The following is a 27,906-nucleotide window of genomic DNA, read 5'->3' on the forward strand; positions in this document are numbered from 1 at the left end:
CCAAAGCAAAGTCTCTCACAATTGTTCCTTTAATGATCCGGTGTTATGAACCCAACGTGGACTACGTGGTTTAAGATTAATGTCACGTAATTACGTTGCGTAACGCTAGATTATTCCTCGAGGAGTTAAGGTCACGAACTTTGCACAGTAATTGGTACACAATAATAACAAAAACCGAGGTGCGGCTGGAAATTTCGATCAAAGGGACTTTATATCTGATTATAAGACTAACTGATAACTTGAAAGAGTATAAAGAAATTCTCATTTTATATTATATAAATAAAATATGAAATTTCAGAACAATTTGTACGCTAAGATCATAAAAATTAACATAAATCGATTTAATTATACATGTAGATGAAACGTGGAAGTCCATCGTGAATCAGCGGGGGTGTAGCCTTTCCTATAGCTCCTCCATTCATTCCTACGCACCGACTTATCCTAGTCTACCCACCGGAAATTCACCACAATCGATTTCTTTCACTTCATCTTTCCATCCAGCATGGTCACCATTCATCACAATTTATAAAGGATGAAATAGAGAATAGAAAAAGAAGTCATATTTGATTTCGTTTAAAAAGTAATAACTCCATCTGCTCGGATTTTAGATTGTAATCACCAACTTCGATGTAAAATTAACGAAAGAAAGAAGATAGCAAAAGAAATAAAGGAAGAGAAAAGCACGTAACACCGTGTTGATTGATCGTCCATCGACACCAAGTCTCATTTGGACGCGAGATAACACCGGACAGTCGCGATAGTATACATATTCATGCGTCCTTCGACGATGGCGTCTCGACGTCAAGTGTGTCGCTCCGAGGGACAGCCACGAACCACGCTACCTCGGCGCCGCCGTCGTTGTCCACGTCGCCATTCTCCTGCCCGGCGACGTTTGCCGGCATCGACGCCCCGTGTCAGTGAACCGTCGCCGGCGAAACGAGCACCGAACTTGTTGCACCGCGACCAGGAAGCTACGCGCAAGCCTCGTCTTCCGTTCAGATCGCCATCCACCTACCCCTATAATCGATGGAAATATCGTCAACAGAAATTGGTCGATAAAATAGATAAAAATTTACCGATCATTAACTCATTAAGGACATTCCGTAAATTGACTTAAAAGGTTTCAAAGAAAGTATCGCGTTAATATATAACGGGTTAAATAATTTAGCAAAATCAAAAAAAATTAAGGATGAAAAACATTAACATGAATTAAGGTGAAAAACATACACGAAACTGATAAATATTATCTATATATATTATATAACTGGGCATTGAACTTGGGGGATTTCGTGCAGATAAGGAAATGCTGAAAAGAGGAATTTATAATCACCATCGCTTTACAGAGATTCGTGACATTTCGTAAAGTTTCGTAAAGATTCGTAAAATTAAGAATATTGCGGCAGACTTTGGAAAATCCTGAAGGAAAGTATCTATACATTGTATAAGTATTTTGCGTGCAGAAGATTGCGATTTCTGAGAAGGAGCGTGGCTGTTTCGCATTTAAAAATTTCAGAAGAAACGTAGCGTATTTGCATATATCGGTGTAATGTCCGACATCGATGTCGTTAATAATACATAAATATTGAACAATTATAATCTTAACTGAGAACGTTCGAACCGCATAACGCAAATCGACCTTTGCGTAATAACGGCTAGTGGACGGTTGGTCAAGTGGAACTTTGATAATTAGTAGCACGAAACAAAATGTTCCGTATCGAATAACTAACAATTTAAATCGTAGAAGTGCAAAACACGAAGAGAAACAACAATCATTCTAGGACATAGGATTACCAGGTGAAAGAAACTAGGACAACATTTGATAATGCTGGTAATTGAAGTTTCGAAAGACTTAAGTTGAAACGACTCGATGTTGTTCAACATGCTTCAGTTTGTTCCCGTGCTCAATATCTTTTTTTAACAATCCCTAGAAGGCTTACATTTCTTCAAGCCAGGAATACTAGACTTATCGGACGGCGACTAGAATGATTAGCCGCATAAAGCTTAAGAATTGCAGAATGCATGATATAAATACAAGATACAGAAGGCGGCCGCCGCGAAGGTCGAACAAAACAAGCGATAACGTTAATACTACACATTCGACCGACGCTCCTCTTTGTATAAAAATTTCCAACTAGAATATTTGTCAAACATTTTGAGACCTGTAAAATATCTGAGAATTTATTATTGTGATCCTATAATATCCGTTTAATATCAGAAAATATTTCTCGAGATATAATTTTTAATTGTATTTATTTCATGATTTCACATCGTAAAGTTGATTTGTTGCATTACAGTGGTCATCTTTATAATATTCCGTCCACGGAGGGGCGAATAGTCGATACTTTGGTGGAGTTGCGTGTTCGCCACGGAAGGCGGCTGACCAGATTCGTTCTTCAACCACTTAAGTAATCGAGCGGCCGAGCAGCTCGTATATCACAGTAAGCGTGAATCAGCGGGATTCGGTGAACACCGAATCTCAACTTTCTCTCTATTAGACTATTTGAAATTTGTTAGGTTTGTTTCTGTCTGGAAATGTATTCGACTGAAAAAAGGGGAGGAAAGTCGTCGTTAATTCCGAAACTAGAACACTTTTTAGTCTAGAATCTTTTTTATTTTGTATTTTTAATATTATTGCAATATGTCGTAATTCTAATATTATTCCATACTTTCAGGAGGGTGAAGTTAGAAAGTAACAAGTGTAACATTTTATTTAATTTTGTATCTAATTATTTAATATTTGTTTCACTTAGATCCGCTATTTGTTAGAAGAGTTGAATGCTATAAAATAAATATCAAACAAAAGCAGTTTTGTCTTACTGAAATGATTGCTGATTGCACGCTTGAAAGCTACCGGAAATCCATAGGGACCAAGCAGGTCAACGGGTTTCGTGTCACGGAAGTACCCATATCCGATTAAGGGGCAAGCCATTAGAAAAAGGGAAAACTTTTTTAGTCCAGAAGAATAAAAAAAAAAATGTGCCACGATGATTTCACGCGATACTCGAAACTTTTCCGGGCAATCGAGCAAAAACAACAGACAGAGCCGTGTCTCCCTTCATACTATCGACTTTACAATAAAACTGGAAGAGCCATTGGCCGAAAGCTACAATCGTTCTCTTTTTTTTTTCTTTCTTTATACAGTTTCAGAACGGTGGTAAAGTATCGTATTTGCGATAAAGATAAGAAGCTCAAATGATCCAACATTGTTCCATAAATGTCACGAAGGTGCGTGCCTGAAAAACTGAACTTAATTAGCGCGCATTATTAAAGAAGCACAGAAGAGTATAAAAAACAATAATTGCTTTAAATGTTATCATTTTTATCAAGAAAAACAATATGAGAGATATAGTTTCTGCATTCAATAGCATATATTTTAATATCTTTTCTATGAATTATCTTTTTTTATTCATGATATTCGTTCTAGAAAGCTAAATTGTTAATTCTGTGAAAAGTACATTTAATAAATGGCAATTTGCAGGTTTATAAGCGTAACACATATCTTGAAGTAAAATAATCATTACAGTACAATTATAACGTATTTGCATTGTGGCATCTACTCGAAGCTTTCACTCTACAGTTGAGTGGCCTCCACTTATACTGTTGCCATCGCCTGTCTTCCTTGCCTTTAAGATATACGCTTGTTGTGATACATTAACTAGCGTTGCTCATGTCCCTCTTTGCACTACTACGATTCATGAATTTCTAGGTTCGATAGATACTGATAAACTACTGCAATCACGTTATAGTCTTTATCTACCGTTACAATATTAAATTTAAATAAACTTGACAATATTTATACTCATTGAGAAAAATATCACAGGATGAAATTCGCATCTCAAAAACAATTATGAAAATTTCGTATTAAGCAGCTATTATGCATATAATTAATGATGCAATCACGTGGCTATATTATACATACATAATTATCATTATCATACTATCATTGAATATTACCACGATTCATAAGAGGTTGATTTATCAAAAGATCTTTATCTAAAGGTATTCAAAGACCTTGTAGGTCAACGCAACGAGGCACAGGAGCGTTCACATGGAATGCATTTGTTTCCGGGAATGGCAAGATAAGGTTGGTACGTGGCTAAGGCGTATTTTTCATCGCTCATTGAGGAAACATCATGTACATCATAAGGATTATCAGGATCGTTTTAACGGTATCCTTGTGGTTGAGATTTTGGATGATATTTGAACGAATTTTATATTTGAAACGAACCATTTCTCGTGTTCTTGGATCATGAAACGAAAAATATTGAATTAAGTACGAATACATGTTAATTTATTAACTAATTTTTTAACCTACTGTTCTTTTTCACAAAAAGCCCTTACCTGCCAACAAGGAATTAGATGAAATTAAAGAGAAATAAAAGTAATGATATTTGATATGTAATTTTATGGTTTCGTTTAAATTAATTACCTTACCTACTTCTTTTTTATCTTTTTCTAAACAATATGTATAAATTATTGTAGAATTTAACGTATTCGGTCTGAAGGACATAACATTGTAGTATCGGTTACGTGATGCGTGTTTTTGATTTCGTGCCGTGGTCGTAAGTTGCACGACACTACCACGATAAAAAGACGTTGATTTTATCCGAAATAACGGTAAAAATAACTAAAGAGGTATCACACAGACAAAAAGCAAAATAAAGAAGAAAGGAAAAGAACGTATCCTTATTTTATTCCTGTATTTTATTCGTATTTTATTCCTGTTCCTTTCTTTAATTCAACAGTATGTATTTATTGTTTTTGCAAATCCAATATAAAAGATCTCAATATATTTTACGTAAGAACAATAAAAAAACGTCCAAGAATAATAAGTTATATTTTTAAAGGGTTTTCCTTTTCTTTTTCTGTAATGTGACTTCTTTATGAAGTGATAGTCGGAGACCTTTACGAGGCAACTGCATAATCTTTCGTTCAATCTTCCTTTTCTTCTTTTTAATAGCAACTTCGTTATCGTTCTCAGAATGCTCATCGTCGTCATTTTGACAGGACTCATCGCCATCATTTTGAGACGAATCATTATCATTATCAATGTTTATTTCTTGGACGATTTTAGCCGAATCAGAAGAAACGTTTAGAATACTTATGCTGTCACTCTTTTCTTCGTCTTTGGAAGGTCCTTGATTCGCACTTTTCCTTTTCCCGCGCTTTTTCCTCTTCCGTGTCGTATTTGCTTTCTCAAGGTGTAACGCTTCTACTTCTTCTACTTCTTCTACTTCTCTGTTATTTAATGCAACGTTTCCTTTTCGTTTGTATTCTGGTAGTGGCACATCAAAGTTTCGTTCAAATACAGCCACAAAGAAACCATTGCACAAATCTATGACAGAATTGGCATAAAGACATTTATCTGAACAATTATATTTCTTCGAACTGAAGTTTAGCCAGTTTTGATTTAACAAATCCTTCACGGGAGAAAGCTTGTATGCGTCCTGTACATTTTCAAGAATTTCGTCTATTACTTGCTCATTTTCTTCTGGGTAAATAGAACAAGTGCTATAAACAATCCTCTTCACATTCGGGAAATTTAATAAAGCGTGTCGCAAAATGAAAACTTGGAATGCTTGTAATTGTTTGAGGCGCTGTGGGTCACATTTTTCATTGCCATGCACTATCTGTCTATCCAACATACCTATGATAAAAGAATTTCTTTACGATAAACATTTTTATTTATATATATTTATTTATATATACTCTACCTGAACCAGAGCATGTTGGGTCAACTAGAATGTATTCCACATTGGGATACTCATTTGGGTTCAAAATTAATGCATCTTTATTGACAGTCTCTACAGAAGTGGCATTTGTTATTCTAACTTGTTCACATAATGTTTTGTACCTTCGTTCATCAATTTCCACTGCGTAAATTTTTCTAGAAACATCATATATAATAGAATTATAGAATACTCAGTACAAAATAGCATAATAGGTCTCACCCTTTATTTCCCATTATTGCAGCTAAGTGAGATGATTTCATTCCAGGAGCTGCACATAGATCAAGTACTGTAGACCCTGGTTCTGGATTTAACAGGTGTGATGGAAGACAGCTAGCCTGAAGATATAAAAAAAATGGTTAAAATATTAATTGTCTATCATTTTTGATAGAAATTACCTTGTCTTGTAAAAGAATTTCTCCATTTTGATAACCAGGGTGATTGTGAAAAGTTGTGTCAGGTGGAAAAATAAGTAATTCAGAAATATGAAAATCCTGAATAAAATTTGGCTTTTTTAAATTTTTTATGACATTTAAATGCTCTACATAACTCGGACATTTCGGCATGAAAGACCATCCCTCCTCTTGAAAATAAGATATCCCTTTTTCTAGTGACACTAATAAAGTGTTGATACGAACATATCTTGCTTTTTTTACTGAAAAAAGTGAGATTCTTTTTTAGCAATTGCATGAAGGTAACTGATTTTATAATGGATGTAAAGTAAAACTCGTGCTTTCTTACTAAACTATTTATTGTTAAATACATAGTAAATTACTATATTTGCTACTGGCATTATTATATATGTACAATAATAATAAAAAATATAGAAATATATAAATCACACTTACTATATATAGTTACTACAAATATCAAATATATTATATACGTTATTAATATTAATATGTTATTAATATATATTAAAAAATATATACTTATATATATATATATATATGCAGAATAAATACATTTGTTTTAATATCTAATCAATTTTTTCATTTAAACTATCTTTAGAAGGTTGATCTGCAGTTGCTTTGATTTCACTAGCATTGTCAGGCTCATGAAGTGCCTGATAAACATAACAAGCTATTATTAAATTTACTGTAATTACTGCAGCAAACACAGAAATGCAATTTGTTATGAATCTATCTATGTGAAATTCAACCTTCATAATATGCTGTACTCCAAAAAATGCAGCAAATGGTAGAGTAAACATAGCAATGCTGTATAAAAACAATTTCGCCAATATAGCTACAAAAGTCATAACTGGTCCTTGATCTTTGTTCTGATCAAACGAACTTTCTTTTTGATTTACTTTTTGTTGATTTTTATCCATATAAGAGAAAAGTCTTTTAATTCTAGGATGTCGGCTAGTAAGTATACGGTTGTTACGGATGATTAGAACCATCAATCTGGATATATAATTCTCTTACAAAGAAATTGACTTAATATATCTTAGATTTGAGATCAGATGTGGTTATTAATTTTCCTGCACACGAATGGCCCATTTCTGTAAACATAATATGCATTCATTGATAAGTAAATACAATATATTTTACCTGTTTTATGAGGTTTTTGAACCGCATCAATGTCACTAATATTGCTTAATTCTTCTCGAAATTTTTGTTCATACGCAAGTATAGTTTGAGCAGGTTTACATTCAGTTTTCAAGGCCTTCTTTCCCCAAAGTAATTCTGTTATCAGGATTTTTGCTAACCACGGTTGCAAACGAGGTTCATTCACTAATATATTAGTTTTCTTTATAAGATGATCTAACTGCTCTTCTCTTTGCAATGTATTGAGGCATAAAGAATATATCGCGGACACATTCTATATTATTAAACAAAAAGGTAACATTATTATTTGAGAATAACATAAATAAATATGTACTCTTTCGAAAACCATGTGACTATGATACTCCGAAATGAGAAAAGTGATCAGTTATTCGATGAATTCAAAATAGTTATATATTCGGTAAATTTTTCTATAGTTTAATTACTTCATTTTCTTTTAATATGTTTATTAGATATTAACTTACAGGATGTTTTTGTCTATAAATCAATGATTTAAGACTACCACCTTTCTCACGAACCTCCTGAACAATCTTAGCAGCAGATTTATAAAGTCTTGGAACTTTGATGGAATGCACGAATCCGCTGGTCATGTTATCGCATCAAAAGATAGTACTTTGTAATATCAAATTTAATTTTGATCACTTACTATTCGATTAATTACTGGCTTCTATATGGATATGTGTTTCGTGCACGCAAGACGAAATAGAATAATGTCCGCCATGTCATTAGGAGATGCGCACAATCTACCAAACACGTTGTAATTATAGCATGAAAAGAAAAAATCGTCTTCACCAAAAACCAAATTTAAATATGTAATGTATTCTTATAAATACATTTATTATTATTTCTTACAATTTTATCGCAAATAAATTCGACATTAGTAGTCGCGTGACGGTTTATTTAAGATTACTAAAACAATTTCCGACTTCAGTGATTCTAATAAAAATTAAATTTTTAAAAGAATGTACAATTTTCAAATTGTAATAAACTTATATATGTATGAATCATTTAATGTTACTTACAAATACATAGCATTATAAGGAGAATGAGATGATATTTAAAAATAAGCCTTCATTTTGTACAGAATGTCACGTGTTTGTTACCACTACCAATCAGTTCACATGTGAATTTATTTTAATGTACTTCGATCTAATCTCTAATTCGTTAGATACTTTGCAATCACGAAATGTTTTTCATTGTTTTGCGTACGATTAAAAACATATTCAACTAGAAATATGATATCAGGAAAGTCCTAACTATTAACGGTAAGATGACAATTTTCTTGGACTAAATGAAATTTTATTATAGGTTAGATTTCGGCAAATGATCGAAAAGTGTATTTTCAACTTTTTCAGTAACTAGTTTTTATTTTCCTTTAATAGAGATGTTTGAATAATAAATAAGTGATATTTATTATTGCATTAACGCGCTTCGTAATGCGTGCTTTTATTTTAAAAGTGAAATATAAAGACGTAGAAAGATCTGTTGCAATCATTTTGTATGAAACGTATACTTTAAATCGTCAGAATTTATAAATATCACAATTGATATAAGTAACGACTTAAGTAATTCATTCAATATGAGAATCAAAACACTTCGTTGTGTAATTTTATATGACTTATAAAAAAGATCGATTAAAATTATTCCTTTGAATATTTTACAGAATATATAAATTATATTCTGTATTAATACTAAATTTAATATAAAAATGTTATAAGATGATGATAAATTGTTCTAGAAGATTTGGAGGCATTGATTTAACGGAGACATTCAAACTTACATCTCATTCATATTACAACAAAGGACACTTCAATGACTAAAGACAAAAAGGTTTTTTTGCCTTGTATATTACAATGTTTTATAATGCTTATTATGTGTGATACATTTCATATAGTTAATCATATGTGTATACATTGCACACAAGTGTTTGGGACTTTTAAATGTAAACTTTTATCTCATTAGAAGCATATAAAAATTCAGTACCGAAATGTGCATAGTATTTTGATATGTCACATTGTATTGTTCTTAATATACTAAAATTTCCTTGTGCTATATTATAATGTTATCTTTCTTTTATTTTTTTTTGTTTAATGTTCATATTTAAATAAATGTTGCTTATTATATGTGTTTTGTTATATATATTTAGTAAGTGCCCTATGATTCTATGCAATTGTTCATAAAATGTATATTTAATCATGTAGATAGAAATTGTTCTTAGAAGGTATTTAATTATTGCTTTTTTTATGATTTCAGTTGATCCTGCATGCTGTGCACTGCATCATCGTTCTGCCTAAAATATTGCACTGTATTTTTTCTTACTTTGCCAAACATATTACTTACACAATAAAGTAAATTACAAACTATGGCTGCCTACATCAATCGTACAATGTCCATGATTGGAGGAGACAGCCACTTGAGATCGACAGATATACGAACTGATAATTCTCCCCTTCAGATTTTTGTTAAAGCCAAGAAAAAGATCAATGATATATTTTTGGAAATAGAAGACTATGTGCAGGACACTGTAGGATTTATGAAATGTAAGTAATTCATTTGAAATATACAAGATTTTGAATATGAAAATATGATCTTAGGAAGATCAAATTATGATATTAAACCATTTTTACTAAAATTATTTTTGTAGCATTGCAAGCTGAACGTAATATTGTCACTGCAGAAGAAGCACAAAAAATTGATAGCTATGTTGATAAGGTTCATGCAATTAGAGATGTACTTAAAAGAGATCACATGAAAGTTGCATTTTTTGGAAGGTATATTGTTAGAATTATTGCTAAAAGGTATTAGCCATATCTGAATTATATATCTTACAAAATATTACAGAACTAGCAATGGAAAGAGTACAGTTATTAACGCAATGTTACGTGATAAAATTTTACCAAGTGGCATAGGACATACAACAAATTGCTTCTTACAAGTTGAAGGTTCAGATAATGGTGAAGCTTACTTGATTACAGAAGGAACCACTGAGAAACAACCTGTTCAATCAGTTGGTCAATTAGGTCATGCTCTCTGCAAAGAAAAGTTATGTGAAAGTCATTTAGTGAGAATATTTTGGCCAAAAGAAAAATGTTTGTTATTAAGAGATGATGTAGTATTTGTCGACAGTCCTGGAGTGGATGTGACACCAAATCTGGATGAGTGGATTGACAAACATTGTTTGGATGCAGATGTTTTTGTGCTCGTGGCTAATGCTGAATCTACTTTAATGGTGACAGTATGTATCCACTTTTGTTGAATTTTACACCATTTTACTTCTAGTTGTATGTACTTATAACAGTCTAATTACAGGAAAAGAACTTTTTTCACAAAGTATCTACAAAATTATCTAAACCAAATATCTTCATTTTAAATAATAGATGGGATGCATCTGCTTCAGAACCAGAATTTTTCGAACAGGTATGTGTTATATAAATTTATAGAAACAGATATTATGTAAATATAAGTTTAATAATATAGCATTATAAAGTCACTAAAAAAGTATTTTTAAATATACTTCATTAAAAATGAATTAAGTTTTTTATATAAGAAGATTCTGAATTTTTTTTTATTAAAGCTGGTACTACATATTATTTCGAAATCCATTTGCACATAAACAACTTAATATTAGTGTATTCAAAAGTATATGTGTGAAGCACAAATTTTTTTAATAAGTAGCTGTATGCAGTGGCAGCTTTACTTAAATAATTCACATAATACCCCATTTATCCTTTAGCTGGTCAAAGAGCAGAAGGAGGTAAGTTATTCTATTTGGTAAATTTTAAGTATAGTGGAACTCATATTTCTTGATTGTAAAATGTTTTTTTTTGAGAAAGATATATATAACTTTAATTATAAGTAAAGTCTATGCACTATGCAAGAGACACAATGTGCACAAATTTTGTAGCATGGAAAATTACTCGTTAAAATTAAGTTAAATAGAATCTTCTTTTAACAATGCAATAAGTTGCATCAATTCAATGCTTATAGTATGTGATAGAAACTTGACTATGTGCTTCTTGCTTTTTACATTATTTTACAATTTATAATGTAACTTATGTTTATTTACAATTGACATTTGTGTAGGTAAGGGCACAACATCAAGAGCGGGCTGTCGATTTCTTGTCAAGAGAATTAAAAGTCTACACACCCAAAGATGCTGAAGAGCGAGTTTTCTTCGTTTCAGCAAAAGAAACTCTTCAAGCTCGTATGCAAGAACAACGTGGTCAACCTGCTCATAGTAAGACACATGATTTCTTTATTTATGGATTGTATTAATTACTTATTTTTAATATTTTTGAAACTTTTTGTAGATGGTGCGCTAGCAGAAGGATTTCAAAATCGGTATTTCGAATTTCAAGATTTTGAACGAAAATTTGAAGAATGTATTTCAAAGTCTGCTGTGAAAACGAAATTTGAACAGCATTCTCAACGTGGAAAACATATTGCTACGTAAATAATTTATTATCTGTTTTACTCTATCTAAATATTTATTTTTCAGTGCATAAAATCAAATATACTTTCTTCAGGGAAATACGACAAACTCTAGATGAAATACTAGATAGGACACAAAGAATGAAAAATGAACAATTGTGTATTAAGAAAGATGTCCATGATAAATTAAATTACACGGAACAACAATTAATGTTGCTGACTCAAGAAATGAAGGACAAAATTCATCATATGGTGGAGGATGTAGAACAAAGGGTGTCTAAAGCTCTGAGCGAAGAAATTCGTAGATTAGCTGTACTTATTGATGAATTTAGTGTTCCGTTCCATACCGACCCACTAGTTCTAAATGTATATAAACGGGAACTTCATACACACGTAGAAAATGGCTTAGGTATTATTGTTTTTTTAATTTATTCACCATATCTTTATTTTATAAAATTTGTAACTTTATAATTTTATATAGGTTCCAACTTAAGAGCAAGACTCAGTACGGCATTGGCATTGAATATTGAAAACTCCCAGAGAGAAATGACAGAACGAATGGCAAATTTATTGCCAGAGAATAAGAGACAAATGTCTCTAAACATTTTACCAAGACGAGAACCATTCGAAATTTTGTACAGATTAAATTGTGATAATCTATGCGCAGATTTTCACGAAGATTTAGAATTTCGATTTTCTTGGGGAATTACAGCCATAATTAATAGATTTGCGGGAAGACAGGGAAGGAAGTTAACCATTGCTAATTATCCACAGGAGGTAAGATAATTTATTCGATAGTATAAAATACTTTTGTAATAATAAAATTGTTATTTAATCTGTATAATCGTAGATACCACCAGCAATAATGTCTCCTGCAGAAAGCGTTGATTCTATAAAATTTATGTCAAGTACTCCAAACCATCAACCAAGATCAGACGATTTGTCATTGGCTACTAGAATCGCAATAGCATCTATAACATCTCAAGGAACTATGGGAGGACTTATAGTTGCTGGATTTGTAAGTATATTACACAATAAAAGCATCTATTTTATTGAGGGATGAAATCTATTTTACTGAAATTGTTTGCTTAAGATGTTAAAAACAATTGGTTGGAGACTTATAGCGGTAACCGGTGCTATTTATGGTGCTCTATATCTCTATGAACGATTAACATGGACTAATAAAGCAAAAGAACGTGAGTTTAAACGTCAGTACGTATCTCATGCTACAAAAAAGTTGAAACTAATAGTGGATCTCACGTCTGCGAATTGCAGTCATCAAGTACAACAGTGAGTTTTATTTTATTTTACTGAATTATTACTACTTTTACTTTATCGCAAAATTAATTTTAATATTATTTATATATAATTGCAGAGAGCTATCTAGCACCTTTGCACGTCTGTGTCATTTAGTAGATGAAACAACATCCGAAATGGATACCGAACTAAAAAATATTGCAAGTACAATACGAATACTAGAGGAAGCAACTAGTAGTGCTAAAGTTTTACGAAATAAGGCTAATTATTTAACAAACGAGCTCGATTTATTCAATGCAGCATATTTAAAGTCATTAAATTAAGCATTGAATGTCATTTTTAAGAAATATGAGTCACAAAAGATTGATGAACATCACTGTTTCAGAAAATATGTCTATGCATGTATGATAATTAATACAACTTATCAATGTACTAATCAATGTATCTGTGGATATGTTTCCTGAAACAATGATTTATGCATATAGAAGGAATGTTTTTACTAAAACATTGAATTTTTTGTAATTTAAGAAAGATAATTTGTTTTTAGAGGGATTAGCACAAAATGTCTTACATCAATAGACTTCCAACAAATTTTTTAATTTTTTTCTTTTTTTATAATTTATTTCATCAAATAAATCATGCTAAAACAGATCTTTTTACAAATATAGCGCCAGTGTTTTGAAATATGAAATCGAAGTACATATTGATTTATACTCAAATCTATTACAGAGATATAATTGAATCTTACTTATGTAGTAAATAAAATAATGAAATTAGATTTATTAGATTATACTTATAAAAGACCTTATGTTATTATATAAATAAAAGGTTATTTATTGAGTAAGAATTATGTTCGTGTTTTTTTATTGTTCTATGCAGTGTGATCATACAAATATAGGACAAGTTTATCTCATCGTAGAATGATGTATTAAGTCTAAACGAAACGCATGACCGAAAGAAACATAACCTCGTAAAACATGTGTGAACCTTTGATATGATTCGAATGTATAATTACGTTCAAATAAAACAGTGGAACTATGCAATCCGATTGTTTAGTGCTGTAAGTTCTTCATTCAGTATGTCATTCCAATTATTGTCGATTTAGTGAACATTCATTATTTTCATTTTAATTAGAAGGTATCTTCTAACCTAAAAGCTCCTGTACAAGCTGATTTAATCGGACCGCCTGATCCGGTTTCGAATTTAAGGCCGATCATTTTTGCAAAATCTGAGGATGAAAGCCTGCTAGAAAAAAAATTCAGAGAAGCCAGAGAAGACACGCAAATTTGGAATCAAAATTTTTGGACGGAACATAATAGTACCTTCATAGAGGTGTAACATAATTCTTACATAACATCATTATGAAATATGTTTCAAATTTTAATTTATTGAATGTATTATAGGAACGTAAGCAATTTCAAGAAACTCTAAAAGCACAAGGAAAAACGTCAATTACTGCGGATGATATGTCAGTGTTTTATAAAGAATTTTTAGATAAAAATTGGCAGATGCACTTAAATTATAATATCGCATGGTATAAAAGAAATGTTAAATTACTATTCCTTGAGATCAGAGTAAGAATATCTAAATTAAAATTTAGATAATTTACAGTATTAATCATTATCATTATACATAGTATATTGTACATATTTACAATGTGAAGTTTTATTTGTAAGTTGTCAGAAGCAGAATATATATATTACAATATAAATAAATACTAGTGAATATTTATTCATATATAATTCTATTGAGTATATTAAAAAGCTTCATAATCACATAAACAATTACAACTAAATTTAATTGTCTGCATACTACATAACTATTTCTTTTTTAAATAATTCTCATGTTATTCTGACAAATTTGATTCCTCAAACATCCTATCTCATGTTCTCTTTCCTCAATAATCAATGCCATGTACCTGTGTTGCTGTTTCTCACAAATGAGTCTCTTTTTATACTCTTTCACAGATTGATGCAACTTTTGATAAGCAAATTTTGCAAGTGCTATTGCCTTTTGTTTCTCTTTTTTTAAATAATCTATTTCAACTATAAGTGTTCTACATTTTTCACATTGCGATAAATATATCTTGCTTAATTTGGTATCATTCTCATTCAATGTTATTTGCAAAGATTCATTTTTCGTTTTTTCTTTGTTTAATTCATCTTTAAGCTCATTAAATTCGGAAGCAACTTGCTGGACCATCACTTCACTGTCATGTAATAACTAATAAAGATAGATATTTGTTAATACAACATTTTAATTTAAATTTAAAATTATTTTAATAAATTTACTTTAATGGATATAAAACCTTCTTTTGTTTTGAAATTGTTTTATTTTGTTCCTCTATAATTTTGTCTTTTATTCTCAATTCAGATAAATGATTTTCCTTGAAAGTTTCTAATTCTTGTTTCAGCTGGTTACAAGTCGTTGTTTCTTTACATAAACAATATTGCAAATGATCTATTTTCTCTTCCATTTCTTTAAAAGTAGAGTTACTTGACTGTAACATATTTTTCATCTCCGATATCTCGATATTCTGCCAATATAACTTAAATTAGTATAAAATCATAATTTGATGCTTGTTATTGAATTTACCTTTTGAGATAATTCTTCATTTCTTTCATGTATGCTATGTAGTTGACTATTACATATACCACTTACTTCACATATTCGTCTCTTTTGTATATTAATTACGTTCGTAAGTTCTAAAATCATATCCATAAATTCTGCTCTCTCTCTATTTAAAGCATTTTCTTTTTCTTTTACAGCATGTTTCATTCTATTCACTTCTTTTTTAACCTCCTCACACCTTGTATGATTGAAGCATGCATTTAATATCTAAAGTGATTCTTAGATTACATTTTAAAGAAACAAGAACTAATACCTGTATTCATGTTAAAAATTATTTGAAATTACCTTTTAGATTCATCCTCTGATAAAGATTGTAATTTGCTCTTTAAATTGTCACGTTCTTGCAGCAGATCTGTATTTTTATGTGCAACTTCGATTACCTGTTGCTGAAAAGATAATTATTTTACTATTAATAAAAATTATTCTTTTCTCAAGTACATACTTGTAATTTTGAAATCTCATTTAATAATTCATCCCTATCTGTTTTGACTAAATCTGCTTGATTTTTTGATTGTTTCACTAAATCCATTGCAACATTTCTTTGTTCTTCAGCTGTTACTAATACATCTTTTAAACAAGCTGCCCTTTGTTCACTACCTTCTTTCAAACAATTTAGACTGCAAGTTAAAGATTTCAATCTTTTTTCAAGTTCTTTAGTGCGTATTTTTTCAGTTAACAGATCCTACAAATTACGTATTATATGAATTTAAAGAGCCAAATGTTATTATTTTTAATAAAACCTTTTGAATTCTTTCGAAAATTTTCTTGTCTTTTGCACAAATATCTTCTATAATGGAATCAATTTTCCCTAATTCATTTGAAATGCTTTCATCTATTTCTATTTGAAATGTTTCCTGCTTTGTTGCTTCATTCTGCACATAATTTGAGTCCAAACTATTTATATTTAATTCAGTGCGAAAATTATCTTTTGTTGGAATGGTTTGCTCGCTTTTCTCTTCGTATGTATCAATTATTTTGTCTTGAGTACACATTTTATAAAATTGTGAAGTTAAGTCTACTTGATCAGATTTACTTTGTTTCTCTGGTTCTTTCAACTCTTTACCAATTGCATCATTCATTATATTAACTTCATCCTTCAAATCTGTATGAACTAATAAACAATTTTATATTAACATGTTAATACATACTATCTTTTGCATGGATTAGTGATACTGATATACCTTCAGTTGAGGGAACCTTCTTATAAAAACGTAATTTTTTGCGTGTTTTGCATGTTATAACATTACATGGTATTCTCTTTTTAATACTATCATGTGATATGCATTCTTCAGTGCAGTCGAACCTACTGCATTGGTCTTTTGAAGATAAAATTTTGTGGGCACAGTGATAATATTTTGCAATGTTATTGTATACGTTACACTGTATAAAATATAATTTTTCCTACATTACTATTTTCCTGAATCAATTTATGTGTTATGTTATATTTACTTTTTTACATGCTGTTGTGGGATACACACTACATTCTCCATCCATCTTTTGCAATTTAGAAATAATTAAGAGTTGTCTATTCAAGGCATCAAGTCGCGTTGAAATATTGTACATTCCAAATTCTAATTAACACTTTAGAAATATTTATCATAATATTAATTTATATCTTTTTGTAAATTTTAAATTACTGACATTTAAATAGGTAATGTAATAAATGATACACATGAAACTATTGGGCATTCGTCTTGTATATAGATTGTCTTATTTTTTTATTTTGTATAATTTTTCGATTTATATATCATTGATGAACGTGTACAAAATTTACTTTTGAACAAATATTATGATATTCTTTCGAGAAACAAGGAATTAAAAAGTAACATACAAAATGCAAAATAATGGTAGTGGACAATTACTAACAGAAAAGGTAGATATTTTTAAATGCCATTATTTGTACAATGTATCGTCGTTACTTAGAGTTGTTTAAGCAAAAAAGATCGCATTATATATCGTGGAATAGTTTATTCCTTTGGGGATTTGGATTATGGATAGCTCTATGTACAAGCAATGTATATCATTCAGTTATTTCAAAACAACAAGGTAAATATTACGTTCTGTATAATAAATTTATTCAACATAATAGCTTCCGTGCAGTTACGTTATTTTACTTATAAAATTCAGATCTTGAAGTTGTGTATAATATTTCGACAAAAACGGAGGCTATAGAAGAAATGTTACATATTACAAGAGCAAATTATATATACTGTAACATGATAATAATGTTAAAAACTGTACTCCAATATGTTTATGTTTTTGTATCTATATCTTTCGCAATACTTTTCGCATGTTCATATAGCAATTCCCTTAAAAAGGCGATAAAAATATGGAATAATGTGTAAGTAAAAAGTTCGTATCGTAGAAGATGAATGATAAATGATAATTATGTTTTCAATGTGGATGGATTTTCATAGGATGTGCAACTTTTACTCAGCTATCTTTTATTTCACAACTTTCATAAGAAGTCGTAACAAAAATATTTTTAATAAAAGCAATTCAAATAAAGGTGTCTCTGCTATATTAGAATCTAAATTGATGCCAAATTTTATGATAAGTACAAAATATTTAAAAACAGAATTGAGTTGTGATGATGAAGAAGATAAATGGACTGTGGTAAAAAACAAAAATAAAAATATATTGGATACAAATATAAATATTATTCAAAGTGAAATTATTTTTAGTAGTTATACATTGTTGTTTTTCAACAATTATGAACTTTATCAATACTTCAATAATCAGTATCTAAAAAATCATTTATTAACGAAATATTTCGTACGTCAAGATTCAGAACATATAAGAAGTAATTTAAAAACTTCAAATAAGTATAAAAGAAATAATAATACTTCACCAAAACAAGTCATACAAAGAGGCATTGTTAGCTCTTCACCGGAATTTAAAAAATTCTTAGCAAATTTAAAAACATTCCAATTTTTTTATCCATGCATGTTAGAAGTATCTACAAATTATATGATTCGTATAAAATCAATAAAATAAAACACGATATTTTTATTTGTACAAACGTTTTCATTTTTAGTTTTTATAATATAAATATACAATAAGAAAACAGAATTCTGTATGTTAATAATCTTATATTTTTTATTATCCTAATATGTAGTACATATTATAACAAATTTTTTCATGAAAATTATGTTCTTAGAAAGTGTACAAAAACACGTGTTAGTTAATAATAATTAAAAAATTACTTTTTTTATTATATAAAATATCTTTAAAAATTTTAAAATTAAAGTAAAACCGAAATATACCCAATATATCAATGCTGGACACCCTATAGACACTGATATCATCGGGTACTCAATAGTCAGCGACGATGCGAAAACGATTGTTTAGTAACATCTGTATAAAAAGAATTGGATGAATAGTTCCAGAAGCTTTTTATTATTATTCTTGTAAACTAATAAATGTCCAAAGTTAAAATTTTATATTTGAAGTTCAGCCCCTCAAATTTCGTGTTGGTCGGCCACTAGAACTCGTAAGTTCATAGGGCTTATGTAAGTTAGTACGATATAAGCCATAAGTTCTATGCCAGTACCATTCATACCAAATACCATTCAGTACCAAGCATAAGTAGTAAATATTTTATAAAAAGTTATAAAAAAATATTCATCAAAATAATAGTGAATTTTGATATGTAATAATATACAAAAAAAATAAGTGTCGTTTCTTTCATTATTTTATTCTATCTGTTTATTGTTTGAAAACATTGAAAGTTTTCATTAATTTGTTAAAATAGAACGAAAAAGATTATTATTTATAAATTTTACATTTTTTTATTTTACGTGGAAAGAACAGTATTATATTGTACAAGCTCACAAAAACTATTTAAAGAAACTCATTAAAAAAACGAATTATTTTTTAAGAAAACATGAAATTATAGATAGCAAAAAGTCTAATTTTAGTTAAATCTCTCTCAACTTTCGCTATGAATCATCTTTATAATCTAATAAATACAAAGTTCGATTGTTCAACTTTAGAACACTTTATATTTTTTCAGAAGGGTATAAGTATGACATTATGAGGTAATTCTTAACTTAACAAGTAATTCAGCGTGATTTATAAAATTGATATATACATATATATGTGTATATATATTTTACCAAACAAGTAGTAGCAAACAATAATCTCAGTTTCTTATAAAAATCTAATGATTTCATAACAAATATATTATATTTAAATTTTTATATTTAATTACTATATATCCATGTGGAATTAAACATATATATACACTTAATTATCATAAGAGTCTTATATTTATTTTATACAAGTATTGTAAATAAATTCGGTATATATTTACTTTACGAATATAAATAAAAAATAATTAGTTCATCTTTAAATTACTTTTTAATTCAGTTAATAAGATAGAACCTATTACCATCTTTTCACAGTTAACACAAATTTCCAAACATTCATTACCTATAACTTTTATTGTTACTAATACTAAGGACTTTGATGCTAATGTATGAGCGGCAAATCTGCAAAATAGAAATCTTTTTAAACAAAATTTCATTTTCAACATATTACATAAAGTAATTTTTTAATATTTTAAATATTAATATTATAAATTTGTAAATTTATAACATAATTAACACATTTATAATAAAATTTGTAATATTTTATTCAATAACATTTTAAAAAATTGCCTGAATAATTAATAATCCGAATTATTAATTTAATATTCTTTTACCTTATCTCTTCATCACTGCTAGATATCATTGCAACATTCGCAGTCTCAAAAACTTTTTGGGATATAGTTTTCTTATTCCCAAAATATTGCACTTTCGCAACATGTTCATTCATACCCTTCAATTTAGTTTTTTCACATATAAACATATTTTCTGGCAAGAACACGGCTCTTATTATTTCTCCAATTGGAGCTTTAATAGTAACTGGGCAGGAATACATGTCATCTCCAATTGCAAAGTCAATATTAAAATGTGCTGGTTGTGTAGAATCATTAAAATTGATTCCCAATGTTGTGGATAAATTTGAATTTACTTCTAATAGTGGTATTCGCATAAAATCATGTATAACCATTCCTTTTGGTAAATTCTATTAATGAAACAAATTGCTTTATAGTACTTATATATAAATATTATATATCAGTTAATAAATATTAAAAACTGATGATTTAATTGTTATAGATTATATAAATTTACCTTTACTCCTATTTGTATTTCTTTAACAGGTTCGCTACTTTCATTGGAAAATGTTAATTCAATAGTAACTAAATAAGCACTTACTAAGTGCTGCGATCTAGTAAATCTATATTCAATTTTCAAACCATGTCCCGTAATAGTATTTAATAATTCAGATTTCCTTATGGGAATAAATGAGGCTGAAATTTCTCTGACATCATTTGTAATATTCAAATTGATAGGGGTAAGAAGACTACCTGTGCTTAATGGCATAACTGGTGTCATTGGAATCACTGAAATTAACAAATAAAGTTTTGAATAAACTGATAAATTATATTTGTTATAATTTTTAAGTTCTCTCTCTGTTAAACCACCGGTAGTATAGTTAAATACGATCATATTTACCATCATCTAAATCTAAAAGGAGATCAATGTTGCTTTTTGGTTTTTCTGTTGCTTCTTGATTGGAAGCCTTGTACTTTTCCTCTTCACTTTCCTGAGAATTCTCAGATGATTCTTCAGAATCTGATTCTTCACTTTCAGACTCGCTGTTCGACTCATCAGATATCTTGCTAGATTTCTTTTTCTCACTATCATTCTCAGATTTACCAGATTCTGATATATACTCAGATGAGTCACTCCCCTCATCTGAAGAATCAGTTGTTGAAGTATCTGAAGAGTCATTTTCATTATTTAATTCTAAAAATTAAAATACTCGTATAAAATTTAAAATAGGACTATTTAAATTAGTACTTGAGTAAAATCTTGTTTACAACTGCAGTAATTTAAAACATACCATCTGCTTGAACACTTTCTTCATCACTATAAAAGGGTTTTTCTTTTTCTTTTCCCTTTTTGTCTTTCTTCTCTTTTCTATAATATTCATCTCTTGCATCTCTAGTAGTGCTACTTGCAACATCTCTTACAGATGGATCAGGAGCTACATCAGGGAAAGGTGGCAAAGGACGATAACCAGCACATGGCATATCTAAATAATGTGACAATGTTCCTAACTGATATTCAGAATTTTTGAACCTAGATGTTAGAGTTGGTGCAGGTTTTGGAGCTAGAAATATTCTTTTTGCAAGCTGTGGAAGATTTTTCTTATGACCATCTTCGTCAAAAATAAAACGTCTCAAGAAACGTGCACGATCTCTAATATCGTAGTTTTGATCGTATTTCGCAAGTTGGAAAACGTATTGACAAAATGGCTTGGTTTGAATAGGATTATTTAGACACAGCTTTACAGCCAAATTTAATATTTGGAGCTTTACAATATCTTGTTCATTTACAAAATTTTTAGCCATTTTTCTAAGCACATCTGGTGCTATCTTAGGTACTCTATCTGAATATTCTCCCAAGAGCCACAAGATAGATGCTCTGGCTTGTGGTATAGTTATGAAATCCATTAATTTTGCCATATGAGCAATTATATTTTTATGTTCGTTTGGTTGAGTTTGTAACAGCTTCTTTATAACAACAACGCTTTCTGCTACAACAGCCTCTGGATAACAAATTATATTTTACTTTTTGTAATACGTAGCTATATTATAAGTATTATATATTGTAATCTAATTTTATATTTTATACAGGGTTAAAGAAACGTTCGAAACTAACGTGACAGAGATAGATTAATTATTTAATTGCTTATAAGTACTTACCGTCTCGATTACTCAATAATGAAACTAATCCATTCAAACACGTATCAGTCACTTCTTTTATATTACTTGCACATCTCCCAATTGCTTGTATACTAGCCCCAACAAATTCTTTATCACTACTAGAGATGTAAGTTTGGAATTCTCTTAGTATAACTCCGATACTAGTTTCAGTTGCTAAATTGGTCAAAATATCTAATTTCAGAAGTTTTATATGAGTAGGATCTGAAGTTCTCACAAAAAATGACTTAAGGAAGGGTTCAAACATTCCCTGTGCAAAAACAATAAAAATTATAGATTGTATCAAACTTCTACTATAAAAAAATTTCTATATTAAATTAATATTTGCTATATGTCTAAAAATCATTTTACAATAATTATATTACCTTCCTGGCAATTGATATGTTAGCAATGCAGTGGAGAACTATGCTCTGAACTTCTCTGTGTCCTCTTAATAATCTAATTAATGCTTTGGCAGCAATCATTACTTCGCTTCGTGGAGCAGTGTGGTGATACAATTGAGATACTGCCATTACTACAGAAGCATTTCTACTTTGCAAAAGAGGTTTTGTATTTCGCAATAATAATCGATGATCTGGATCTATTGTTAATTTTGGTTTCTTTGTATTAGACGAATCAGAATCAGAATCATAAAACGGGCGATTTTCATCATCTTCTATGCTCTACAAAAATTAATTTCATATGATATAAATCTTGTATGTATAAATTGTCCATGATTTTGGAAAATTATACATACATCTACATTAGGGTTAATGAATTGTGTTCTTGCATATCTTGTAAGCATGTTGACTATAACAACTTGACCCCATTCATCGACATCTACTAATAAGTTACAGAGCTTTCTATAATTTTTATGTATCAAATCTATTCTTTCAGGACAAACCTCTTCAAATGCCATTGCTGCAGAACCCACAACAAGAGTTGTTTTATCTGATAGTAACTTTTCTAAAACACCTATTAATTCCTCTTTTTGCTCAGAATCTAGTGAATAAAGTTTAGGAATAGCATGTGCTGCAGTTTTTCGCACATATGGTGACATATCACTGGCTGAATCCTTGATAGCAAGCATTACTATAGGCACTATCATAGAAACTCTTATACTTGAAAGTACTCTTAAAGCACTGGCTCTTATTAATTGATTAGGATCTTTTAATGCTCGTTGAAATGTAGAAATAGATAAAAGTGCAAGATCTTGTTGATCTTCAGCATAACGAACCAAATAAACATAAACTAATTTTTTCACTTCAATATTTTTTGATACAACATTTTTTACTACAGCTGGGAATAATTCTGATGCATCTCGTCCCTTTGCTATCATCTGAAAAAATAATTTGTGGTAATTATTTGTTAAAATAAGGATAATAAATTAAATTAAGAAATGAAATATTTTAATGAATATTAACCTACTCAAAGGGTACATTAACATTAATCTCAATTTTTAGATATGCACTTCTTTCTATTATTTCATATTGTATGTACATTTTTAATAATTTTTTAACATATACCATATATTATCAATCTTGAACAGGTTAATTTTCTAAAATGTATTATTATGTATTTTTATTTAAGTATATTTTATAGACTTAGTGAAAGATTTCAAGAAAAATCTAGATAAATAATTAGATAAATATAATTGATTTATTACCCCAATTATACGCTTCATAGCCTCTAATTTAAGTCCATCCTTATTACTATCCAACATTTGTTTCAAGTCTTCATGTCTATAAAAATATTCCTTTAAGATACATAATTACATATTTTTTATTAACATACTTAATAATATATTGTACAATAAATAACATAACACATTTATTATTATTTAATTTTCAAATATACAATATAAAGATTAAGTATAAAAATGTACTAGCGTCACTATTAAAATAAAAAGCAATATATTAAATAAATATATTTATAAATAATAATTAACATAATAAATAATATAATATAATAATAACTAAAATAATAAATCTAAACAAATAAGTACAATTATCATCACTTACAATATTTTAAATATTTAATTAAAAATATAGACAGTGAAATATAAATGCTATTTCTCTATAGCTTTAAAATTACGACATAAAATTAAAATATTCCAAGTAAAAAAATAAAAATAATGCAACACAATATTACATTTAAAAACAATATGTAATGTTTCTAATTGGAAAGTATGTCAAATTTCTTTATTACATTTGAATAAAAGTTCAAATATATGTAAACATATTTTTACAAATAAAGCATATTTTCACATTGAAATATTTACTTTTTATAATCCGAGTGAAAAAATCCACCTGAAGCGGGATCAGTTGCAAGTTCTGGATCTGCTGTGCTCGACGGTCTATCATTGCTGTAAGAGCCACCGTTATTCGATAACGAATTCGCAGCAGCAGTTAACATTTTATTCCAATTTCACTCGAACCAAAGTAATTCTTCTTTCTTGTATTAAAAAAAGTCACACAGACTTTCCTATAGCACACGTGGTTATTTAAAAATTGATGACAAGATGCTTTCAGTACGTATTAACACAGATACCCATGTTACTTAGATCTTAGATCTATTTAGATTTGAGCAAAGTCCATTCTTTAAGAAATTCTGTTTTGTGTATCGAAATGTATCGAGTGAAAATTTCTAAAAATAAAACAATGTGTAAACCTATTTTCTTCGTTAATTTCTTGCAAATACATTCGTTTCGTTCATTTTATTTAATAGGACTAAAAAGTACAAGTTAATGACTATGGCATTTCTAAAAATAACGATTGAATGAGCGAAACCAGATCGTGAAGCCACACGCTTTACAAATAAGTTACTAACCTAGTAACTTTTATTTGTGCATGTAGGTATGGGAATATTTAATTATGATAAAAAAAAGTTTTATCTCTTATTCTACCTGAACTCAACAATTTAACGATTTCATAAATAAAATTTGCATATTTGCTCAAATTACATAATTATATATAAATATTAATACAATACTATAAACGATATCAATGTATTATATAGTTACAGAAATATTTTGAAATAAGCATTGCAAAATTAACTTTTACTGTTATCTCAAATATGCCGATATGTGTGAATAAATATTTTATAATATATATTTTCAATATTTAGCAAGTACTGCACTGCATAAAAAGCATAGTCTTTATAAAATAATGTTTGGAAACAAATACGATTTTTATGAATGATATAAATATGAATTTTATATATTTAACTTTGTATAGCAAAATATCATTGATATCATAAATTATTGTTTTGTAACTATTTTTATAGTTCTAAAATGTTTCGATTTTTCTTTATAAAAATAATTGATATATTAAAAACATTAAATATACAATTATATACAAAATATACAAAATAAATATTTTATTTATAATCATTTGAATATTTACTTTTAAATGCTAATGATAGTAAAGTAAATAATAAATATGTATATTTCACATTTTTAAATTATGTTAATTTAAAGTTATGAAAGAGTTTATTTTGTATGACGCTATAATACAAGTTCAACTAGTTTATTGGTATATTGTATGTTGTCTGGTAACAGCATAACAATTTTTTTCATAGGAAGCTTGCTAAGAACTTTTCTTCTCTTCAGCTGGTTTTTCTTTATTTGGTTTACTACATTCTCTGGATTTTTGTCGCCTTATTGTAGAATTCAAATCTTCTTGACAATTAGCATATGCCATACCTAATCCAAAGCCTCCACCAGTTATAATAGGCCACTTTCTTCCTAAAAGAAAATTAATATTTATATTATTTTATAATACATACATATTCATATATTTGTTAAAATATTAATAACAAATACATAATAATGATATATATGATTAAACCATGAGATTTTTCAATTATTGAATTGTTCAAAAAGTTTGTAGTTTTCTTTTATTATATCAAATGAAATTTCCAAACAAATACTGCTCTTAGTTAGACACTAAAGGGAATAAGGGAAAGACAATGAATATTCATTAATAATTCATACTTTTTTTCAGTAAAAAATGTCAAATTTTGTATATCCAAGAACTCCTAAATAGTAGCTGAAATATTCATTTTTATGTACCTCATTTACAGAAGTACAATATTGTTTCATTATTAGTTTTTCATTTTTACAAAATTTATTCGAAAGATATAGATAAAAAATTAAATACTTCAGAAGCCTGTAAAAGCTATTTGAATTTCTTAAACTGAAAGCTTGGTGAATTTGAAATTTACTACAAAAATGGCAAATAATTTTTCAATAAAGATTTGTAATGTTGTAGATGGTAAAAAGTCTACTTCTAATTAAATCTTTCTTAATTTTCATTACGAATTTTCTGAACAACATAATATTAAACTGTCTAATTAATAAGTTAACTATCTAATATCTAAATATCTAATAATAATATCTTATTAAGATTTCAGATTGGAAATATCGTAGAACCTAACCTATATCATGTATGTAACGAAACAACTTTCATTACCTAAAATTTGAAAGCGAAAAAAATATTTGTGTAAAAATGTAAAATTATATGAAATTGAACGTATAATATTATATTACTTGTATTTTTCAGTCAAGATTTGAAGTTAACTTCTAAAAGTTACGTATTCATTTGAACAAAAACAAATTAAATCCATTATAATATTAAATGTAAATTTTTATTAATATTAGAAAATATGTGAGGATTCTTTTGTTAAAAAAAGGTATTAAGTGATTTAAGACTTACGTTTGAAAAAAAATAGGGAGAATACTCCTCCAAGTAGAATTCCTCCTCCTATGAAGATGTCGTTATTATTGTAATAAATAAATTTGATCTTTTATTATTTTAATGTCCAGTAAGAGTCGATTATTGAATTATAATTACCAAACTTAAATATAGCGTCAGTAAAACACCGATCCCATTTTCGTCCGATTTCATCTTCAGCCCAAGTAGCCATTTTTCTATATTAAAGTAGATCTATAATATTAGATGTTATGTCACACGTCACAGTCTATGACCATCAAAAAATAGTAATGTTGAGACATCGATTTATTCGTAAAAATTAATATTATAGGGATTCAGTATTTCTTTTATATTTTTCTCAATAATACATATGAACGTGTGATATGATAGAAGGCGACGAAACCAATATAATTAAGTAGTTCACATCTCGTTCAAACAACAGAGTATGTAGGAATATAAGAAATATGTATATGCTGTTATATTTTGATATAAGTCATGACAGAAAATATTTCCTCATAATTGCACACATTCGCTAGATTTGAAATGTGTTTTCTTTGACGACAAGTAATCGATTTATTCTATAAACTGGGTAATTTAATTGGAAACTGCCCGATCTATTTTTGTAAATTTTTAAAAGAGAGAGAAAGTGGCGCCAACGGAGCTTTAGTTATTAGATTTAAAAATAAATCACTAGATAGTTTGATAATTTGTTATATTTTTTAGTAACAAAATATCACTAAATAAAGTGTCCATTATAAACA

General features: G+C 28.8%; 7 protein-coding genes across 18 annotated transcripts; 2 read left to right on the top strand and 5 right to left on the bottom strand.

Annotated features, from left to right (window-relative positions):
* Positions 1–4,685: 4,685 nt before the first annotated feature.
* On the bottom strand, positions 4,686–7,913 carry LOC126864154 (28S rRNA (cytosine-C(5))-methyltransferase). The gene is made up of 6 exons (XM_050615173.1): positions 7,765–7,913; positions 7,286–7,556; positions 6,128–6,384; positions 5,952–6,067; positions 5,715–5,887; positions 4,686–5,647 (listed from the first exon to the last, which is right to left on the bottom strand). Exons 1-6 carry the CDS (start codon positions 7,888–7,890, stop codon positions 4,842–4,844), a joined length of 1,749 nt encoding a protein of 582 aa, XP_050471130.1. The 5' UTR covers positions 7,891–7,913; the 3' UTR covers positions 4,686–4,841.
* LOC126864156 (uncharacterized) lies at positions 6,578–8,043 on the bottom strand. Of its 2 annotated transcripts, none has more exons than XM_050615177.1 (2): positions 7,947–8,043; positions 6,578–7,236 (listed from the first exon to the last, which is right to left on the bottom strand). In XM_050615177.1, the coding sequence occupies exon 2, from the start codon at positions 7,132–7,134 to the stop codon at positions 6,709–6,711; it is 426 nt and encodes a 141-aa protein (XP_050471134.1). In that variant the 5' UTR covers positions 7,135–7,236; positions 7,947–8,043; the 3' UTR covers positions 6,578–6,708. The 2 variants fall into 2 exon arrangements, with proteins under 2 accessions (XP_050471134.1, XP_050471133.1); XM_050615176.1 differs by lacking the exon at positions 7,947–8,043 and adding an exon at positions 7,385–7,531.
* A 362-nt stretch (positions 8,044–8,405) lies between these two features.
* LOC126864152 (transmembrane GTPase Marf) lies at positions 8,406–13,838 on the top strand. 5 transcript variants are annotated; one of them, XM_050615166.1, is made up of 14 exons: positions 8,407–8,565; positions 9,039–9,130; positions 9,756–9,840; positions 9,945–10,071; positions 10,142–10,535; positions 10,610–10,717; positions 11,034–11,054; positions 11,384–11,537; positions 11,611–11,749; positions 11,827–12,140; positions 12,213–12,508; positions 12,582–12,749; positions 12,825–13,021; positions 13,107–13,838. In XM_050615166.1, exons 2-14 carry the CDS (start codon positions 9,113–9,115, stop codon positions 13,309–13,311), a joined length of 2,226 nt encoding a protein of 741 aa, XP_050471123.1. In that variant the 5' UTR covers positions 8,407–8,565; positions 9,039–9,112; the 3' UTR covers positions 13,312–13,838. The 5 variants fall into 5 exon arrangements, with proteins under 5 accessions (XP_050471121.1, XP_050471123.1, XP_050471124.1 ...); XM_050615167.1 differs by having other exon boundaries at positions 8,408–8,565; positions 9,042–9,130; XM_050615164.1 differs by lacking the exon at positions 9,039–9,130 and having other exon boundaries at positions 8,406–8,565; positions 9,554–9,840.
* A 62-nt stretch (positions 13,839–13,900) lies between these two features.
* LOC126864155 (COA8 family protein CG14806, mitochondrial) lies at positions 13,901–14,719 on the top strand. Of its 2 annotated transcripts, none has more exons than XM_050615174.1 (3): positions 13,901–14,048; positions 14,123–14,320; positions 14,392–14,719. In XM_050615174.1, exons 1-3 carry the CDS (start codon positions 13,983–13,985, stop codon positions 14,590–14,592), a joined length of 465 nt encoding a protein of 154 aa, XP_050471131.1. In that variant the 5' UTR covers positions 13,901–13,982; the 3' UTR covers positions 14,593–14,719. The 2 variants fall into 2 exon arrangements, with proteins under 2 accessions (XP_050471131.1, XP_050471132.1); XM_050615175.1 differs by having other exon boundaries at positions 13,914–14,048; positions 14,126–14,320.
* An 83-nt stretch (positions 14,720–14,802) lies between these two features.
* LOC126864153 (GRIP and coiled-coil domain-containing protein-like) lies at positions 14,803–19,650 on the bottom strand. Of its 4 annotated transcripts, none has more exons than XM_050615170.1 (8): positions 17,069–19,650; positions 16,801–16,999; positions 16,360–16,721; positions 16,062–16,301; positions 15,905–16,005; positions 15,584–15,797; positions 15,297–15,524; positions 14,803–15,211 (listed from the first exon to the last, which is right to left on the bottom strand). In XM_050615170.1, exons 1-8 carry the CDS (start codon positions 17,180–17,182, stop codon positions 14,819–14,821), a joined length of 1,851 nt encoding a protein of 616 aa, XP_050471127.1. In that variant the 5' UTR covers positions 17,183–19,650; the 3' UTR covers positions 14,803–14,818. The 4 variants fall into 4 exon arrangements, with proteins under 4 accessions (XP_050471127.1, XP_050471125.1, XP_050471128.1 ...); XM_050615168.1 differs by having other exon boundaries at positions 16,360–16,730; XM_050615172.1 differs by having other exon boundaries at positions 15,039–15,211; positions 15,280–15,524; positions 16,360–16,730.
* Positions 19,651–19,871: 221 nt separating this feature from the next.
* On the bottom strand, positions 19,872–25,256 carry LOC126864149 (AP-3 complex subunit beta-2). 3 transcript variants are annotated; one of them, XM_050615158.1, is made up of 10 exons: positions 24,715–25,256; positions 24,100–24,175; positions 23,191–23,772; positions 22,820–23,116; positions 22,437–22,704; positions 21,572–22,279; positions 21,181–21,447; positions 20,797–21,068; positions 20,325–20,689; positions 19,872–20,112 (listed from the first exon to the last, which is right to left on the bottom strand). In XM_050615158.1, the coding sequence occupies exons 1-10, from the start codon at positions 24,846–24,848 to the stop codon at positions 19,959–19,961; spliced, it is 3,123 nt and encodes a 1,040-aa protein (XP_050471115.1). In that variant the 5' UTR covers positions 24,849–25,256; the 3' UTR covers positions 19,872–19,958. The 3 variants fall into 3 exon arrangements, with proteins under 3 accessions (XP_050471115.1, XP_050471114.1, XP_050471116.1); XM_050615157.1 differs by having other exon boundaries at positions 21,181–21,474; XM_050615159.1 differs by having other exon boundaries at positions 21,181–21,474; positions 24,100–24,189; positions 24,715–24,859.
* Positions 25,257–25,796: 540 nt separating this feature from the next.
* On the bottom strand, positions 25,797–27,568 carry LOC126864157 (MICOS complex subunit Mic10-like). The gene is made up of 3 exons (XM_050615179.1): positions 27,287–27,568; positions 27,149–27,196; positions 25,797–26,178 (listed from the first exon to the last, which is right to left on the bottom strand). The coding sequence occupies exons 1-3, from the start codon at positions 27,357–27,359 to the stop codon at positions 26,021–26,023; spliced, it is 279 nt and encodes a 92-aa protein (XP_050471136.1). The 5' UTR covers positions 27,360–27,568; the 3' UTR covers positions 25,797–26,020.
* Between the last annotated feature and the right edge of the window lie 338 nt (positions 27,569–27,906).

This window comes from Bombus huntii, chromosome 3 (genome assembly GCF_024542735.1).
Source record: "Bombus huntii isolate Logan2020A chromosome 3, iyBomHunt1.1, whole genome shotgun sequence".
Classification (NCBI taxonomy): Eukaryota; Metazoa; Arthropoda; class Insecta; order Hymenoptera; family Apidae; genus Bombus; species Bombus huntii.